The sequence below is a fragment of the Apodemus sylvaticus genome, chromosome 22 (genome assembly GCF_947179515.1).
Source record: "Apodemus sylvaticus chromosome 22, mApoSyl1.1, whole genome shotgun sequence".
Classification (NCBI taxonomy): domain Eukaryota; kingdom Metazoa; phylum Chordata; class Mammalia; order Rodentia; family Muridae; genus Apodemus; species Apodemus sylvaticus.
This window is the reverse complement of record NC_067493.1, coordinates 51,872,649-51,892,193: the sequence shown is the minus strand read 5'-3', so window position 1 is coordinate 51,892,193 and position 19,545 is coordinate 51,872,649. Positions and strand designations below refer to the sequence as shown.

Genomic DNA, 19,545 nt, shown 5'->3' with positions numbered 1-19,545 from the left:
GGATTTTTTTATTTGATAGAATTTTTTAAGGTTTGGGTTGTCTTCATTTAGATTGGAGACCTTGAGCAATCCTAGAGGTCAAAGCCAGCACTGTGCTAACGGAGTTGTACACACATCACAGAGACAGACAGACAGAGACAGAGACAGAGAGCGCCCAACGCCTCTGGCTTTAGTTTGGGTGAAGAGACTTGGAGTCTCTTCCCTAGGCCCCAGCCCCTCTCTGTCCCCTGGCCTCTCTGTCCCCTGGCCTCTCTGTCCCCTGGCCTCTCTGTCCCCTGGCCTCTCTGTCCCCTGGCCTCTCTGTCCCCTGGCCTCTCTGTGGTCTTTGCCATTTGTCCGCTGCTTGCCGCCTTCCTCACTAATCTGTAACAAATCTTGTAAACATTTTTCTTACTTTTACTTTAGCATTCTCTCTTAAATTAAAAAAGGTTTTAATTGAAATACAAACAATTCCATCTCTTTCGCCTGCCCCTTTCCTTCCACAAGCCTCTCCCAGTTTCCCTCCCTCAGACCCCTTTCGTGTTCCCCGATGCAAGTTCTAGCCTCTTTTTGGTTCCTATTATTACAAGCTGGCCTTGGCTACCTTGTGGGGTCTTCTTCCCACTGTTTATATCCTTCCCGTTCACCCTATCCCTAGACAGCAGAGAAAGGAGGATAGAAGAGGAGGGAGAGACCCCATATCTAATTTCCTTCTTCGTGTTTCTTCATTGAGCACAACTCTTGACAAACCACAACCAACCCCCCTGAAGGGCCAACAATCACTGACCCTACCTCTCGGGGCCCGAGCATTTATCTACTAGAATTCCAAACTTCACACAATCTCAGAGCACAAGGCAAGTCATAGTCACCTCCTGCGAGCAAACCCATAGCCCCACACCTGAGATTTAAACAATAACACATTCTTATAATATTTCTGTATTTTTAAAGAATCAAGAATTCTCACCACATACATGTGTGTATTTCTATGTGTGTGTGTATATATGTACATTTGTATATGTATTTATGTACATGCATATCCACAAATATATAAAATGCAGCCCACTGAGGCCATTTTTGTTGGTAGTGTGTAGTACAAGGCTGGTTACTCTGCACTGGACAGCTGGCACTGGCCCCACCCCTGGGAGAGACCAGTTCTCCCTCTCTCAGCATCACCTGTCACCTGTCACCTTTGTCCAGGGCTGGGTCCTCACAGAAATCTTCCCTCTTCCACATTAGCATCCATTGATAGTGCCATTGTCCTGGTCTTGTTGTGCAGCCTTTCCCAGGGACGAATGTTTCACGGCAGACTTCCTGGGACCCTGGCTCTTACAGCCCTCCCTCCCCCTCTTCCGTGGTGTTCCCTGAGCAGCAGATGTAGGGGCAGCGATGGGGATGTGTGGCGCCGGGTCATTGCTGCCCTATCTATTCATCCCTGCATTGTATCCAGTTGTAGTTTCCTAGGATGATCTCATTTGCTGTGAAAAGAAGCTTTGGTGAGGGATGTTAGCTACACTCACCTGTGTGGCTAAGCATAAGATCAGAATGGAGTAAGGGATAATGCTGGTCTAGCAGGGTGTGGTGACTGCCACCACCATGTGAGTGCCACTCACCACACCATAAAGGTGTAACAACGTGCCAAACTGGTAATTGTTGTGATTCACAGGTTTTGCGGTCGGTAGGACTGTTTAATTGCTTCCCTCCCTTGGCAGCTCACATAGTAATTTCTGGAAGTGTAGAAGCTAGACCACAGGAAGGAGACTCTCAGGTCAGATCCAGCTTAAATCATATGATTCCTGTGTTCCAAGTATGAGGTTCTTCAAAAGAGAAGTCCACCCATAACCCTTGGGAACCCACCCAGGGCTACATATATATTCTGCATTGTTTTGATTGTCACTTAGACTACCCCGACCAACCATTTCAGAAAGGTGTCTTGTGCCTGGTACTGGAACTTTTGGTTCTTTTTTGATTTTTGGATTTGGTTTTTTCGAGACAGGGTTTCTCTGTGTAGCTCTGGCTGTCCTGGAACTCACTCTGTAGACCAGGCTGGCCTTGAACTCAGAAATCCACCTGCCTCTGCCTTCCAGAGTGCTGAGATTACAGGCGTGCACCACCACCGCCCGGCTTACTGGAACTTTTGTTAGTCTCTAAATTAACGTTAGAGATCACTAGGCCATTTGTTATCTACCAACAACAAACAGAGATCATGGGTACACTTCCATTTATAATAACATCAAAAAAAAAAAAGATTTTTGAATAAACCTAACCAAGGATGTGAAAGACCTCTACAATGAAAACTTCAGATCTCAGGGCTAGAGATGGCTGTTCTACAGGACCTGGGTTCGATTCTCAGCACCTAACTGTCTGTGGTTCATTCCCATACTCACAAAAGGAAGGAAAGAAGGAAGGAAGAAGGGAGGGAGGGAGGGACCGAGGGAGGGAGGGACGGAAGAAAACTTAAAGTCTTTGAAGAAAGATTAGGAAAGGCCCTAGAGAACGGTAAGACATGGCATGTTCATGGTGGATAGAATCACTCTTGGGAAAATGAGCATCCACCAAACAGTGAGCTCTGCATCAAGGCACATGTCAGTCTCCTTAGAGACAGGAAACATACATACATACATACATACATACATACATACATACATGTACATACTTACACATGTCCATCCTAACGTTCATGTGGGACCAGAGGCACTGCTACTAGAGTCCGTCAGCATTCTCTGTGCTGAAGAGAGTCTTGCATGAATTTTGAAAAGGCATGAGATAGGACTCCACTTTTTCTCCAGCTGTCTACCTCCTTATTCCTGAATACTTTTCAATAACTCTTCTTTTCCTCATATTCTCTTCCTGAAATTAAAATGTCACTTTTACATTGAATAATTTTAAGTACAGAACTAAAGTAAAACTTATTGAAATGTTTTTTAAAAAACACAACGTGGTATCATAAACATCAGCAAAACAAAAAGAATGAAGGCAACTGGGAAACTGGGGCTGGGAATTCAACTAATTATCCCATTTTTCAGATTAAAATGTAGTTTTCTGTTAAAGGTAACTCTTGAGACTTTTATGATATCTTATCTTATTTCTCTTATTTTGAAATTTTTAATTACATTTATATTTTTATTTTGAGAGAGCGCTCACTCACATGTGTATGTGTGTGTGTGCATGAGTATGCACACGTGATTCCCCAGCACACATGTTACTTATAGTCAGTTATCCTTCTGCCATGTGAGTCCCAGGGGTCAGATTCAGGTCATTGGCAGTCTTGGTGGCAAGCCCAAACACTGGTTGAGCCATCTTGCCAGCCCTCTTTAATTCAGTTTATTTATTTATTTACTGTATCACATTTGTATGCAGGTTATTGTATTTTTTAATTAATATAATTAGATCATTTCTCCCCTTCCCTGTCCTTCCAACCTTCCTGTGTACCCAGCCCCTGCCCCACCTATACACCCCAACCCCCGATTTCTTTAAAATCCATGGCACTCCTTAATTTTAAAGGGAGGTTTAGGAACAGATAACTATTGTCAGTGACAACAAGAAATAACTAATATTAAACAATAATTTTACTTTACTTTCTTCTAATTCTGTTAAACTCAACACCTTAATTTTTATAGATTACACTTAAATTATTTTGAAAATCACCTCTATTTCCCTTTAAGTGCTTTTCTATATTATTTGACTCTTTAAATATTCTAAAGAACAATAAAGTTATTGTTTTTGTTATTGTTTGAGACAGGGTCTTGCTATGTAGCCTGGCCTGGTCACTCTGTAGACCAGGCTATCCTTAAATTCAGAGATCTTCCTGCCTCTGCCTCCCAAGTACTGGAATTATAAGCATGAACCATCCCTGGTCTACAAATTATTCTCTTACGGGGATCTGGACTTTTTTATTGCAGAAGTGTAGAGAGTAACCAAGAGTGTGGAAGTACAGGCAAAGACTATGGGCAGAGCCTAGGTGTGGCAGCTACAGAACCAGGGGCCAGCGTCCTCCCGAGTGTGCTGTGCCCTGATCCAGGGGAAGAAGGAAGGACCAGGTCTGAGATAAAAGCAGGAAATCGTGCAGCAGGCCTAACCCACAGACAGAGATACATGTAAGAGTACTTCCAGGTTTCAGAAGATCGATGCGGGTGAGGGCCACATCACATAGTGTGAAGTCTGGAACATTGAGGACAGAGGTATCACACACAATCCAAAGTCTCTACGGCGGCAGAGGATTGAGGTGGTGCTTGATGCTCCCCGCAGACCCTGGTGCTTTACCCTTTAGTGGGAGGCAGCCTCACAGGAACCCTGGCGTCTGCTGGACTGAGCAGCTGTAGTTTTAGTCTAAACTGTACAACCAGTGAGTGAGCTGATGCTGTGGTCGTCATTGTGTGTCTGAAAGAAAGAGAAAACAAAATGTGCACACATCTGTGTTTCTAAAAGTCTGTGAGAGAAAGGGGAGAGCAAGGCGATTCGGGGCTGGTGCATGCTTCATCCCAGCTTGGCTTCTTAGAAGAGGGGGGGGAGGGAGAGAGAAGAGAGAAGAGAGGAGAGAGAGGAGAGAGGAGAGAGAGAGAGAGAGAGAGAGAGAGAGAGAGAGAGAGAGAGAGAGAGAGTCAGAGCCCCTGGAACTGGAGTTACAGGCAGCTGTGAGCCATCATGTGGGTGTTGGGAACCGAACCCAGGTCTTCTATAACAGCAGCCAGTGCTTCCAGCCACTTAAATCTCTCCAGCCCAAAGTTCTAGTAATTTGTTATTATATTTATGATGAAGCACATCTCAGGAGATAGCGTCAATCGAGAGCAGAAGGGATACTTACTTAGTGATTGTGTAAGCATTGCGGAAATCAGTGAGCCACTTCCCAGGAGAATTAAAACAGAACCAGGACTGTATCTGATCCAGCATTCCATCCTTTGGGTTCATATCTAAAGGAATTTGTTCTCTTGTAAAAATGTATGCATCCCATAGTTACTGCAGCGTTACCTGTAGCAGCCAAGGCGTGGCAACAACACGCATGTCCATTGGTGGAATGAGAGACAAGGAAACTGCAATAGACATGCACATAGACAATAGTGTTGAGCCTGGAATAGGAGCTCCTAGCCAGGCACTGTGCCGCATACCTGTAAGCTCAGCACTTGGGTGTAGAAGTGGGGGCATCAGAGGGCTACATAGTAAGTTCAAGACCAGCCTGGGCCACATGAGACCCTGTCTCAATTAAAGGAGGGAGAAGGGGCAGGGGGAGAAGGAGAGACCCTGTGGGGTATATGACAGCATGCATGGATCTGGAAGGCATTATACACATGAGATAAGCCAGATATACAAAGAAGTACTCCAAGCACCATTGTACACATGTAGAATTTACATACTTTAAAAAAAAAATCAAAGATACAGGAAAAAAAAAGTAGAAAGTTGTTTTCAGGCATGAAAATGAGATTTGGGACTGACAAGATGGCTCAGGAGGTAAAGAGGCTTGCCGCGACCTAAAGACCTGAGTTCAATACCCAGGGCCCACATGGTAGAAGGGGCGGACTGACTTCTGCAGGCACATATATGTAAACATGTGAAAAAGAATTGGGGAGGTTGAGGTATGGGCCCAGTGTTTTACTCATGAAACATACTGACTATTGAGACCTAAGGTCTGAGCTGAAGACTGTAGGTGTCTTGGGAATTTTGAAGGCAGTGGGTTTTGGCACCTTCGCTACATACATGGGAGTGAGAGATGATGGAGTGGTAACTCCCCTCTCTGTAGTAATTACTTTGCCATCTGTGCCAAAGCATCACATTGTATATCATAAATATTTATAATTAAAAAGAGAATTTTTCATTATAAGGTCTCATGATATAGCCCTGGCTGCCCTGGAACTCACTCTGTAGACCAGGATGGCCTGAAATCTAGAGACAGAGATCTTCCTGCTTCTCTCTCCCAAGTGCTGGGATCAAAGTGTACATTGCCTTGCTTAGCAAAACAAAAGCAAACAAAGCAGGAATTCCTGTGGAGACACTAGAGCACTGCTCTCAACCCGTGGGTCTCAACCCCTCTGGGCCCCTTATCTGCTATCCTTCCTATCACACATTCACATCACGGCTCATAACACTAGCAAGATTACAGTTATGGAGTGGCAACAGAAGTAACATTATGGTTGGGGTAACCACAGCAGGAGGAACTGTATTAAAGGGTCTCCGTGTTAGGAAAGTTGAGACCCTCTGCTCTAGAGTCTGCAAAGGGACAGAAGGTAGAAACATTGTTATCTCTTTGTAAGTGGGGGGGGGGGGCTTCCATGAGGGACACCAGCCTCAAGATCATATTTACCTCTAAGGTCCCTGAACCTGCTCGCTCTTCCCCGCCTGCTTATGTGCTTGCATCACACCTAAAGATAACGCTGCTCACCGTCCATTTCTCCCCGTTGTTCAGCACGACTTCATCCGGAGGGAGCGGCCACCCAGGGTCCTCATTGACCTCATCCAGAGGACGAAAGACGCTGTCCGGGAACTGGACAACCTGCAGTACAGGAAGATGAAGAAGATCCTCTTCCAAGAGACTCGGAACGGACCCTTGAATGAGTCACAGGAAGAAGAAGAAGTAGGTCCCCTGGTTCAGCTTCTCTGTGAGGAGCTTCCAGACTTGGCACTGCGGAAACCTTGTGGAGGATGAGAGCATGGATGGCGCTCTCTCCCCCAAGAGCTGCCCAGGATAGCGGACCAACGGCAGCAGCTCTTCCTGCAGGCAGAATGTGCAAAGTACCCCCAGTATTGGGGTGAAATGAGGGTTGTGGTGGGGGGTGGTATGGGGGAGGCACTTAGGAATGGGACTAGCACAATTTTTAATATATATTTTTAGTTTGAGGATTCCACGCATGCATACCAAGTCTTTCAGTCACATTTAGCCCCTTCTCCCCTCCAGCTTTTCCAGGACCACCCCACCCCCACCCTAAGCCTCCCAGCTTCTTTTACCTCTCTGAGTCCACTTACTGCTGCCCATGCGCGTGTGAGCGTGAGACAAGCTACCAGGGACCGCGCAACTCCTCCCCAGCAGCCCCCAGCTAGGGCCGAGGCTGCACCCCTCCCCCCCCAGGACTGGGTGGGTCTTAGACTCATAGTGCCCTGCTTCAGGAGGCTGATGCCAGCAGCAGAGTGGGAGCTAGCCGGGGTGGGAGACACCCCAGGAGCCACCAGTCCCTTTGAGTGGTAAAGGGCAGCTCCCTGGGAATGGGGGTGGGGCTTGCTAGCATGTGGCTGTCACTGAAAGAGTGTAGAGGCAGGGTTTGAGGGGACTGAGCAGCTGAGCCTGTGTGGCCGGAAGTGTGTCAGCCTCGGTATTTTAAGGCTGAGGCTCTCCTGCTTCATGAACTGTAGGCCAGCTTGGCCCACAAAGCGAGACCATGTCTCAAAGAAGAAAGGGGCAGGGAGAGAGAGTATGAGCCGGTTTGAGGCTGCTCCAGCCAGTTTGAGGCTGCACCAGCGTGGGATCTGTGGGATCCAAGGCCCTGCATCTGCTTCTCCACACAGGGTACACAAAACAGGTTTCAAAGGAAAGATGGCTTCTTGGCCACTCAGCTAAAGGAATTGGGTGAGGGCCAGCCTGAACTAGACCTCCACGGCCCACATGGTGGAGGGAGAGCAGCAACTCCTGAAAGTTGTCCTCTGACCCCACAAGTCCACCAGGGCACATGTACTGTGGCATGCACACATCCATAGATGCATACATACATACATACATACATACGCATATCCACATAGATATACAAAGACATACACACATACATACATACATATATACACACATATACACATATCCACATAGATATACAAAGACAGACATACATACATACACACACACATACATACATACACACACGCATGTCCATGTAGATACACAAAGACATACATACACACACACACATACATACATACATACATACACACATATGCATATCCACATAGACACACATAGACAAACATGTACACACATATCCACATAAGTACAAAGACACACATACAAGACAAATCTTAGAAAAAGAACTAAATAGTGAGGGAGAAAGTGATTTTATTTTTCAACTTTAATGATACAAAGGTATTTTATCAATAATAAAATTCAAAAATAGGAATTAAACTAATTAAAAATCTCTTGATTGGTATAGACAGTCAACTTCCTTTTTTTTTAATTTTTTTTATTCGATATAATTTATTTACATTTCAAATGATTTCCCCTTTTCTAGCCCCCCCACTCCCCGAAAGTCCCGTAAGCCCCCTTTTCTTCCCCTGTCCTCCCTCCCACCCCTTCCCACTTCCCCGTTCTGGTTTTGCCGAATACTGCTTCACTGAGTCTTTCCAGAACCAGGGGCCACTCCTCCTTTCTTCTTGTATCTCATTTGATGTGTGGATTATGTTTTGGGTATTCCAATTTACTAGGTTAATAACCACTTATTAGTGAGTGCATACCATGATTCACCTTTTGAGTCTGGGTTACCTCACTTAGTATGATGTTCTCTAGCTCCATCCATTTGCCTAAGAATTTCATGAATTCATTGTTTCTAATGGCTGAATAGTACTCCATTGTGTCAACTTCCCTTTTATTGAGAAAACAGAAGCTCTAAAATAGTGTTGATAGTGGGTGTGGAAGCACTCATCTTTAACCCCAGCACTCAGCAGGCAGAAGCAGGGTGACCTCTGTGCATTCAAGGCCAGCCTGGTCTATGGTGAGTTCTAGGTCAGCCCTGGCTACACACTGAGACCCCGTCTTCAAAAGAAAAAGTTGTGTACCACGTACTACTCAGTAGTGCTGAATGATTGCTTATACTCTCAACTTACTAAGTTCGTGTGTGCAGAGTAGGCTTTGAAAATAGGGTTTATGTGCAACTATGTTGACTCAGTAACATTATTTAATATGGCGGGGAAGCTACTGTGAGATGGATGGCTGATATATTCACAGCTTACCCCCACCCCACTGTTGGTCTTTGGGCCAATAGTAACACATACCAATATTACTTAACAGATTTCTTTTTGTTTGTTTGTTTTGTTTTTGTTTTTGATTTTGATTTTTTTCGAGACAGGGTTTCTCTGTGTAGCCCTGGCTGTCCTGGAACTCACTCTGTAGACCAGGCTGGCCTTGAACTCAGAAATCCGCCTGCCTCTGCCTCCCAAGTGCTAGGATTAAAGGCGTGTTCTGCCTCCGCCGCCACCACCACCACCCAGCACTTACCAGATTTCTTAATGAGATCAATCGCAGATGTAAGCATGACAGAATTCCTTAAGGGTGGCAGAATTAAATTACCTACCTTGGACAGTAGAATTTGTATCCCTGGCTCATCTGAAGTTGCTCACGGATGACCCGCAGAAGAGTGTACTGTATCCCCTCTAAAGACCCACTCCACTCAGTCTGAGGTAGCAACTTCGGGCACTGTTAAGACCACCAGTTTGGTGGGCAGCAGTGTCTCTCTGGAGGACCCTAGTATTTCTAATGAGCTCTCCCAAGCCTGGACTCATGACACGTACTGGGAACAGCCCTGTAGCATCATAGGTGTGCGCAGGGGATCCCCAGGACAGCAGACTATCCAGAGTGTCCCTGGGGGAGGATGGAAGTGAGTGAGATTTCTGATGGTGGTAGTGTCCCCAGAGAGCCTCCATGAGAGAGTCCTGTGGGGAGCTGCTAAGCCCCATGTTGTGCAAGCACAGGGACCTAGATTCCATCTCCAGAGCCCATTAAAAAATTTTTTTAAAAGACAGGAGTACTGGCACCTGCTTGTGATCCTAGCTCTGGGGAAGCAGAGGCAGGAGGATCACTGGTGCTCACTGGTCGGCCGGCCTCTCCTAGGGCATGGTGGCCTCGTCAGTGGGTCAGCACCCGATCTCCAGGCATTTCCTTTTGTAACCACAGTGCCTGCTCTCTACAGGATGGTGAGCAGGGAAGCGGCCTGAACCGAGAGGTGGACAGTCTGGGCAGCATCCACTCCATCCCCAGCGTGTCTGTGAGCACAGGTAGTGGGAGTAGCAGCGTGAACAGCATGCAGGAGGTCATGGATGAGAGCAGCCCCGAGCTCGTTATGATGCAGGAGGGTGACAGCACAGTCAACTCCAGCTCCTCTGTGGTGCACAAGAAGGTAAGCATGGCAGGTCCCTGGCGAGCCAGGCTTGGGCGCTCAAGGCAAAGCCAGGCCGGGATGCGCCGCTTTCAGGAGGCTGGCTTTCCAAGCAGCAACCGAAACATGGGATAAAAAGAGCATCAGAGGGACTTCCTGTGATGCACTGGCTCAAGACCATGCTGGTCACACCTGCTGCAGATGTTTTGCCCTCCCCCATTGCTCTGAGGGCTGGCACCATCAAGCAAGATGGTCAAGGGGTTCCAGTGGGGCACAGTGGCACAGTATCTAAAATCCCAACCCCTGAAGTAAAAGGATTACCAAAAATTCAAAGCTGCCTTCTGTTACATCAAGAATAGTAGGTCAGCCTGGGCTACAGAGTGAAATCCTATTCTAAAAAAAGAAGAAGAAAAGAAACAAAATGAGGCTCAAGAAGGGCTCGGAGGTTAAGAGCAGTTGTTCATAACCCAGGTTCGATTCCCAGCACCCCGTGGTGGCTCACAACCATCTGTAACCCCAGTCCAGCGGCTCTGACACCCTCTTCTGGGCTCCTCAGACACCAGGTACACCATGCACAGACAGGCAAACCACTCAAACACCTAAATTAATACAATTTTGAAAAAAAAAGAAAGAAATCTAGGTGGTGGTGGCACACATCTTTAGTCCCAGCGCTCAGGAGGCAGAGAAAGAAGGATCTCTGAGTTCAAGACCAGCCTGGTCTCCAGAGTTTCAGAACAGCCAGAGCTACACAGAGAAAGCCTGTCTTTAAAACCAAAACAACAACAACCAAAAAAAAAAAAAAAAGGAAGAGAAGAGGAGAAGAGAGGAGAGGAGAGACGAGACGAGACGAGACGAGACGAGAAGAGAAGAGAAGAGAAGAGAAGAGAAGAGAAGAGAAGCAGTGCCTAAGTCATGGAAAGACACTGTTCTGTCATCCTCTGTAAGCGGTGGCCTTCACCCCTCAGGTGGCCAGACCTTCCCAGGTGTGATTGGTCAGAAGAATACTTAGAGCCATGCCTGGCAGTTCTCAAGAGGCTGAGGCAGGAGGATGGAAAGTCCAAGGCTTGCCAGGGCTATGCAGTAAGTTCAAGATGAGCAGCTTAGCAAGACCCTGTCTGAAAATAAGAAGCCAAAAGCAACTGTGACTGATGAGGCCTGAGACGGAGCTCCTCAGTAGCATCAATGCCTGCTGTGGGCAAGTCCCCCGTTCAACCCCCAGCCCTAGGAGCGGGTGCTACGTGCTGTCTGTCTTACCGGTGGCTTCCATTTCCCATGCTTTCTAGACTCGGTTGTTATAAATCTTCTAAATCTAGCTCTCTGCCAGCTAACTACACTTGCAGGTTTGATTGTCTGTCTGTCTGGTGGGGAGGGTTCATATGCACGTGACAGAGCACACATGTGGAGATCAGAGGAAAACATGCAGAGTTGATTCTGTCCTTCCCCATGTGGGTCCCAGGGATGCACCAAGGTCATCAGACTCAGCACGTTCCCTTACCTGCTAAGCCAGATCACCAACGACTTTTGACTTTTGAATGAACGGTGCTGATCAAGGGTGCTTGTCCAATTTGCTGTGTTGCTGCGATGGAAACACTGACCGACAGCAACCTGGGGAGGAAAGGGTTAATCTCATCTTCCAGCTTTCTGCAGCTCAGAAAGCCCAGGAAGGAACCTGCAGGCAGGGGCTGATGCAGGGACCATGGAGAGGCACTGCTCATTGGTTTTCTCCTGCTGGCTTGCTCAGCCTGCTTTCTTATAGCATGTGGGACCACCCGCCCTGGACTGGTACCACCCGCCCTGGACTGGTACTGCCCTCTGTGAGCGGGACCCTAACACATAACTCATGCCACAGACTTGCCCACAGGCCAGTCTGAGGGAGGCAGTTTGTCAACTGAGCTTTCCTCTCCCCAGATGACCCTATCTTGTGTTGTGACACAAACCGAACCAGCAGAAAGCTAATATTATACAAGCCTTTATATCATAAATTAAAGCTCTTTATGAAAAAAGTTAGTGCTTACTTCAAAGCCATTGCTTTGGCTTGAGGGAAACAGTTCACAGTATAAAACTACAATGATCCCTGTCATTTTTGATTTTGAAATATATATATATGTACAATGCCCATGGAATCCAGAAGATGGCATCTGGTCCTCATGGAAATGGAATTGCCAGTGATTGTGGGTACTGGGAACTGAACCTGCATCCTCTGCAAAGCAGCAAGTACTCTAAATCTCTGTAGTGCCCTACCCCCTTGGCATTTTTCTTTCTTTCTTTTTAAGTATCTGAGCAATTTGTGTGTAGTATTCTTACTAAGGAATAATGGAAGGTTTACCCAGGGTGACATTTCAGATGAAGTCTCACAGATAAATAGAAGCCTCATAGCTTCAGATGAGAGGTAGGAGTGAATCCAAGAGCAACAAGTGCAAAGGCCCTGGGGCAGGAGGTTGGAGAGCAGAGCCTGAATATGATGCACTTCAGACTTCAAAGATATCAGGGTCTGGGGATCAGGAAATCTAAGAAAGCAGATGCTACAAGGCAGATATACTTGGCTCAGTGCCAGGGGCCTGTGTGGACTACATGCAAATGGTGACATATTTAAAGTGTAGAAAAGAAAGCTTGGGGGTCAGGAAAATGCTTCAGTGGATAAAGGTGTTTGTTGCCAAACCTGTTGACCTGAGTTCAGTCCCCAGGATGGGAGAGACCCAAGCCTCTCACATAGTCTTCTGACTGTGACACATGCACACACATGTGGGAGGGGAGGCAGAAAATAAAACTGCAGAAAATGAAACAGAAGACTTAGTATTCACGGGTGCTGACAGGCGGGCTCTTTCCTTTCTATCACCCATTGGGGCCACGTGACTGGAGACCCAGGGAAAGCATTAGAAAAGAGGGAATCTCTTGGGCTGCTGGAAAGACAGCGCAGGGCTTTCATTCTGTGTAATGAGTATGTATTATTATTTATGTGTATGTGTGTGAGGCTAGATGAATGTAGCACATGCATTCTGGAGTCCTCAGAGGACAGAGAGGCCATCAGGGCCCCTGGAGCCAGAGGTAGAGACAGCTGTGAACTGAACCAAACCCAGGTCCTCTGCAAAAACAATAGGTGCTCTTTTTTTTTTATGTGTTTACTCTTGGTTTTTGTATAGTGTGTGTGTGTGTGTGTGTGTGTGTGTGTGAGAGAGAGAGAGAGAGAGAGAGAGAGAGAGAGAGAGAGAGAGAGAGAAAACATGAGATCTTGGCATTGCAGACAAATGTGAGCTGGGATTTGAACTGAGGACCTCTGGAAGAGCAGTCAGTGCCCTTAACTGCTGAGCCATCTCTCCAGCCCACCATAAATCCTCTTAACCACTCTTCAGCACATGGGTTTTCAGTTTTCCTGTTTGACGTTTCCCTGGGATGAGGGCCTACAAGACGGAGAAGGACTAGTAGCTCAGAAGAACTTGCCCTGAGGCACAGGCCCTCTGGTCACTGTGGCCAGCCCCACTGGTGTCTCTGTCTCCCCAGAGTTGTTAAGCTGGGCAGAAATAGCTACATCTAGAAGCTTCTCCCTGCTGAGTCATTGAATATGGGCAACAGGGTGTGCAGTAGTAGCTCAGCTCCCTGGTGAAACCACAAAGACAAAGAAGTGGAAGGCGTGGCTCTGCATGACAGTCCCAGGTTGCCCAAGTTATGTCCACATAGAAAACTTGTCTTCTAATCTTTGTCTCGTTATCCCAATGGTTTCCTTTATAGCCTCTGTCATTATATACAATTATATCATGGACCAGGTTTGGCAGCAGAAGCCCATCATCCCTCTGCTGTCCCAGCATCCGAGGGTCACAGGATCAAATCCTGCCTGGCTGCACAGGGAGACCCCCTCCTGGGTTCAGTCCCCAGCCCCCACACACACATGCACACATACACACACATAAACAAATTTTCTTTAATCTTTAAATCATACCCACACATAATATATTCAATTGTCTAATATCCCATGAGTAGATGTAAAATTCCCCATTCCCTGGAAGGGTTTTAGGCACAGCATAGTCGGCCAGTAACTACAGACCAAGTAGTGAGTGAAAGATAAATTCGCAACCAGACACTCAACAGTTGAGGTTTGGGAAACGGACATCCGAGTGTTAGATAATCTTCCATATTGCCTTGAAAGAGTTAACTGAGTAGAGTTTGCCTACTGACACGGAAGAAGGCAACAGCATGCTTGGCACCAAAGTGTAAGCAGAGCGGGCCTTTATAAGCCAGCAGACAGCGTCCACGGTACTCCACTTACAGGCGGAAAACAGATTCCCTCCCACCCTACAGCACACCTGATCGTGGCCAGCAGGCCAAACATGACCCACCTACCATCTTGGAAGATGACCATCTCAACAAACATAGGGCATTTAAAAATGCCTATGTGTGTACCAATCATGCATGCATGTGTATTTGCATATGTGCAAATGATTCCCAGATTTACCATGGGCCGTTAAAATTCTGAACTCCAATGCTTTTAACTGTTCATAGTCCAATTGATCCATCAATAAGCTCAAAACTTAAAAAGTGTCTACTGAGCAAGAGAATACTTAGGTCACATCAAGTAACTTATCATTTCCTTAGTATACCCAGCCCTTAGATTTCCTTAATTTTTTTTAAATTTTTTTTTTATTTTCTGAGACAGGGTTTCTCTGTGTAGCCTTGGCTGTCCTGGAACTCAATCTGTAGACCAGGCTGGCCTCGAACTCAGAGATCCGCCTGCCTCCACCTCCCAAGTGCTGGGATTAAAGGCCTGCGCCACCACTGCCCGGCCTTAATTATTGTTTTTAATCATGCAAAGTAATGGATTTCATTGTGACAATCTCACCCACCTGTCACTACTATACTCTGTCCCTTTGTGTCCCACACAGAACCTTAAATTTGTGTGTGTGTGTGTGTGTGTGTGTGTGTGTTTTGGACATTTAGTGTGTGTGTGTGTGCACTCGGTGTGCAGGTCACGGGTGTGAACTCACTTCTTGGACATTTAGAGTGTATATGTGTGTGTGTCTGTCTGTATGTATGTATGTATGTATATGTCTGTGTGGAGATCAAAGGTCAGCTTTCTGTCTCTCTTGTCCTTCCACCATGTGGTTCCCAGGGCTAGAACTCGGGTCTTCACGCTTAGCCGCAAGCACCTTTTCCTGCCCACCAGTCTCACCAGCCCTGCGCTTTCTCTGAAAACCAAAGGACAGCTTTCCCCACTTTTGCAGCAGGAAGAGAAATCCTTGAGGATTAGGGTGTCTGTCCTAGGCGCATTCCGACCCTGTGGCCTGCGTACTTCTGCTGCACAGAGGGAGGCCGTCTGTGCTGCTTCCACTCACATTCAGCAGAGAGCAAATGAACACAAGATGGCGTAGATCCTCGCAGGGATCTATTGCAGCCACTTCAGCCACAGCTCTCCATGACATCTCCCTCCCTAACTCTCTGGTTCGCTTCTGCGGCTCCATCTAGCAGCCTTGGGTGGCCTTATCAGTGCCCACTACAGGAGTCCTTTACTAAGAATGCAATGAAGCCACGAGTGGTTTGCCCAGCTTTAGCCCCAGCGCTGGGGAGACTGAGGCCAGTGGGTCTGAGTTTGAAGCCAGCCCGGTTTACATATCAAATTCCAGGCCAACCAGAGCTGTACACAGAGACCCTGTTACAGGACAAAATAAGACAAGAGCGATATTTTTTTAAGATTTATTTATTATATGTGAGTATACTGTAACTATCTTCAGAAGCACCAGAAGATGGCGTCATATCTCATTACAGAGGGTTGTGAGCTACCATGTTGTTGCTGGGATTTGAACTCAGGACCTCTGGAAGAGTAGTCAGTGCTCTAACCACTGGCTGAGCCATCTCTCCAGCCCAAGAGTGATAATTTTGAAGTGAGCAAAGGCGGGTCAGCGAGCTGCTGGCCGTGTGTCCAGGGAGAGGCGGTGAGGGTGTCTGTACTCGGCTCCAGGCAGAGAAAAGCTTGTTTGGGTCACTTCTGTGGGGCATGCCACGAATGCCACCATTTCACAGCTTCCTTGTAGAACAGAGTGGCTTTGATAGGACACGAATATGAATTCTTTAATAACTCAAGGCAGAGGTTTCATTTTTTTCATAATCTCCTCAGACCTCTCGTCCTGAGTTTATTGAGCCATCGCTTCCCAGGTGCCTACTAAGTGCCACACCTCGGGCCAAGTCCCAGGGAGATGGGTTTTTCAAATCCCCTGGTGAGGTGAGTGGATAAATGTGAACCCAGCACCCATGGCAGTCCAGAGGGAGAGGGACCAAGGTTGGGGCCAAGATCTTGTCTGGACACATGACTGTGTGGTATTTCTGTCTTGGCTGGAGCTGCAGCCTAAATAGAAGTAGTGTCCTGGGGATGAGGATGTTGTTCAGGTGACGGCGTGTTTACCTAGCATGCCCAAGGCCCGGGGTTCCACCCCCATCACACACCCCGGCATGGCTGGCCGAGCCAGGAGAATTGTAGGAGTTTGCTGGACAACCCACCAACACTCCACGTTCAGTGAGAGCCCCTGCCTTGGAAAGCAGTGTTGAAAACAATGAAGGAAGGCAGCACTGTTGGCCTCTGGCCTCTGTGTGTGCTGCCACCTGTGCGCGCGCGCACACACACACACACACTCACACACACACACAATGACCCAGGCCAGGACACATGCATGCACGTGCACACACACACACACACACACACACACACACAATGACCCAGGCCAGGACATAAGTTTCTGATAGATTTCACTGTACTGTATAAAAATGCTGTTCCTTCTTAGCAGGCCACGGCATCACCTGCCTGGGATCTCAGTACTCGTGCTCAGTGCTCTGAAGCAGGAGGATCATAGATTCAAGCCAGCCTGGGCTGCACGCAAGACCCTGGCTTCCAGACACATTATTTTGAATACATGATACAATTTTAAAGAAAAACAAACTGATTGCATATGCTATCAGAGGGACCGAGCAGGCAGTAGCTGGATTCTACCCACAATCCATCAGCAGATCTTTTTTAAGCTGAGGACATATTTCCATTGTATTTTACAATGAGCACACATATGCACACACCACAGCGTTCACGTGGAGGTCAGAGGACAACCCTCAGGAGTCGGGCCTCTCCTTCCACCAAGTGGGTCCTGGAGTTCCAGTGAAAGCTTGGAGACTGGTTAAGACTCGCCGTTACCCACTGAGCCCGTCTCACTAGCACCGAGGGTGATATTTTACAGATAAGTTACCACCAGGATATGTACTTGTTCTTGCTGGAATGCAGAGTGATGTTAGCTCTTGATGTCAGCCCCCAGCTCCTCCTGGAAGCGTGGCAGGAGTTTACTCTACCTGTGTTAGTTTCCCTCTCCCTGGCTGCTTCTGAACCATGCCTGGCTCAGACATTGTGCAGTGTCCACTCGATACAGTGATTGAACCCTAAGGGCCCGTGACTTGAAGGGACACTGACCGGAGCAGGTGGCGTAGCTTTGTGTTTCTGTTCAGGACTCCAACCACATTCCCCTTGTTTTTAAATTGCCCATTTGGACGATTAGGGAACTAATGCCTGTTTTTGTGCAACGAGATTGGATGTTTACAAATTTATTTCTTGGGCCTGGGAATCTCAGGTAGTATTAAAGCGAATGGTTGCCCGAAAATACAAAATACAAGCAAACCAGATACAGCGGCCTCCCCTTTAATCCAAGGCATGCAGCAGAAATAGGTGGAGCTCCGCGAGTTCCAGGCCAGCCAGGCTACAACTGCAAGACCTTGTCTCCAAATGAGTCAATCAAATCAAATATAAACCAAGCAGCCTTCCTTCCCTGCTGCCCTGGAAATAGGTGTGTCTTCGATTAGACTGGCATACAGCCCCACCTTAGTGCCCCACCCCCGTATGAGAGCAGTGATGGTGACCTGGTGTGACACTGCCTAGCCAATGTAAGACTTCTCTTATGAAAAGAAAACCAGGGGGCCACCGATGGCTCAGTGCATAAGAGCGTCACTGCCAAGCCCAGTGATGCGAGTTCACACTACAGGAAGAGATACCTGTCGCCTCAATTGTCCCGACTCCACACACATGCCACAGCAAGTGCGTACACACATGCATGTGCACTCACCTACCCACTCAAGCACACATACACTTGCAAGCACACACAAACACACATGCGCACACACTTGTGGCCTCACACATGTGCCATAGCATGTATGCATACACACATACATTAATAAATAAATGTAATTTTTAAAAAGAAAAAAAGGTACAACAAAGACTTACATTATTGATTTAACTGTATTTGTAAGTTAAAAGTTGGGGCCTGTCTTTGAACTGAGTGCTAAAGTAGTACCTTGGCTCCCCCCCCCCCCCCAGTCAGGTCTCACACTGTGTGTGTGCACCAGTGATTGGTTGGTTGGTTTCCCTTTATTTCTTTTAATTTCTTTTCTTTTCTTTTTTTAAGACAGGGTTTCTCTGTATAGCCCTGGCTGGCCTGGAACTCACTCTGTAGACCAGGCTGGCATTGAACTCAGAGATTCATGTGCCTCTGCCTCCCAAGTGCTGGGACTAAAGATGTGCACCATCACCGCTAGGCTGGTATGCAACATTCTTAATGCATACATTTAATGTGCGGACAAAATGAAGGTGATGTCAGACTTTAGCTTTCTGAATGTATTCCAATTTCCTTACATTTAAACATATAGGTAACATCAGTAACTTTTAATTTGATAATCAGGGTCCTAACCCTAAAATCTTCATAATTTTTCTTGTTTGGTTTGAGTTTTGTTGTCTTTTGAGGCAGAGGCTTACTATGTAGCCCAGGCTAGCCCCAAACTACCCTGCTGCCTCAGCCTCTGAGAATCAGGATTGTAGGTGTGCGGCACCATACCCAAGGTGCTAGTTCCTATTCCATGTGGCGCGTGTGATTGGCTTTTGTTTTGCTTTGTGGTGCGAGCGCTGTGGCTTTTGGTGCCACTGGCTGCCTTTGAGGATGAAATCGCCACCACTCGAAATGTTACTGCTGATACCACCTGTACCAGGTCCCTCTCAGTGAGCCTCTTTAATTCCCACCCAAATTGTAACTCTGAGCCCCAAACCTTGCATCTCTTACGATGCTGGTGTTTAAAAGCCTCATGTCTTTCTGAACCTGTCATGTAGGTGAGTTCAATTTTAGGGGCGGTAGTAGTAGTCAATTAGTAAATACCTGATGATCAGAGGAAGACCCAGCGGGGAACCCAGGCCCACTGCAGGGTCCCAGGCACGTGCCAAGTTCCTTTGTCTGAGCCACAAGGTTAGATTTCCTGAGAAGTAATACAAAATACTTTAAAATGATCCTTTAAGCATTTTTCAAAATACATATGCTAAAGAATTTTTTTTAATTATTAGGAGAGGGAGAGACAGTCTCTCACTATGAGACCCACTATGAGACCCACAGTGGCCTCGAACTTGCAACCTCTCCGGCCTCCTGAGTGCTTCCAAATGCACACATGTGTTTAGGGGATGGTTATAGGAGGGTACAACCTCACCCATCTCGAGAATTGCATTGTTTTT

General features: G+C 47.0%; 1 protein-coding gene across 1 annotated transcript in view; it reads left to right on the top strand.

Moving 5' to 3' along the window:
- Taok3 (TAO kinase 3) overlaps window positions 1-19,545 on the top strand; it is a 159,154-nt gene that overhangs the window by 103,050 nt on the left and 36,559 nt on the right. Inside the window, exons 13-14 of the mRNA XM_052168754.1 lie at window positions 6,374-6,541; window positions 9,852-10,058. Coding sequence (XP_052024714.1) covers window positions 6,374-6,541; window positions 9,852-10,058 — 375 coding nt within the window. The remainder of the gene's footprint in view (window positions 1-6,373; window positions 6,542-9,851; window positions 10,059-19,545) is intronic.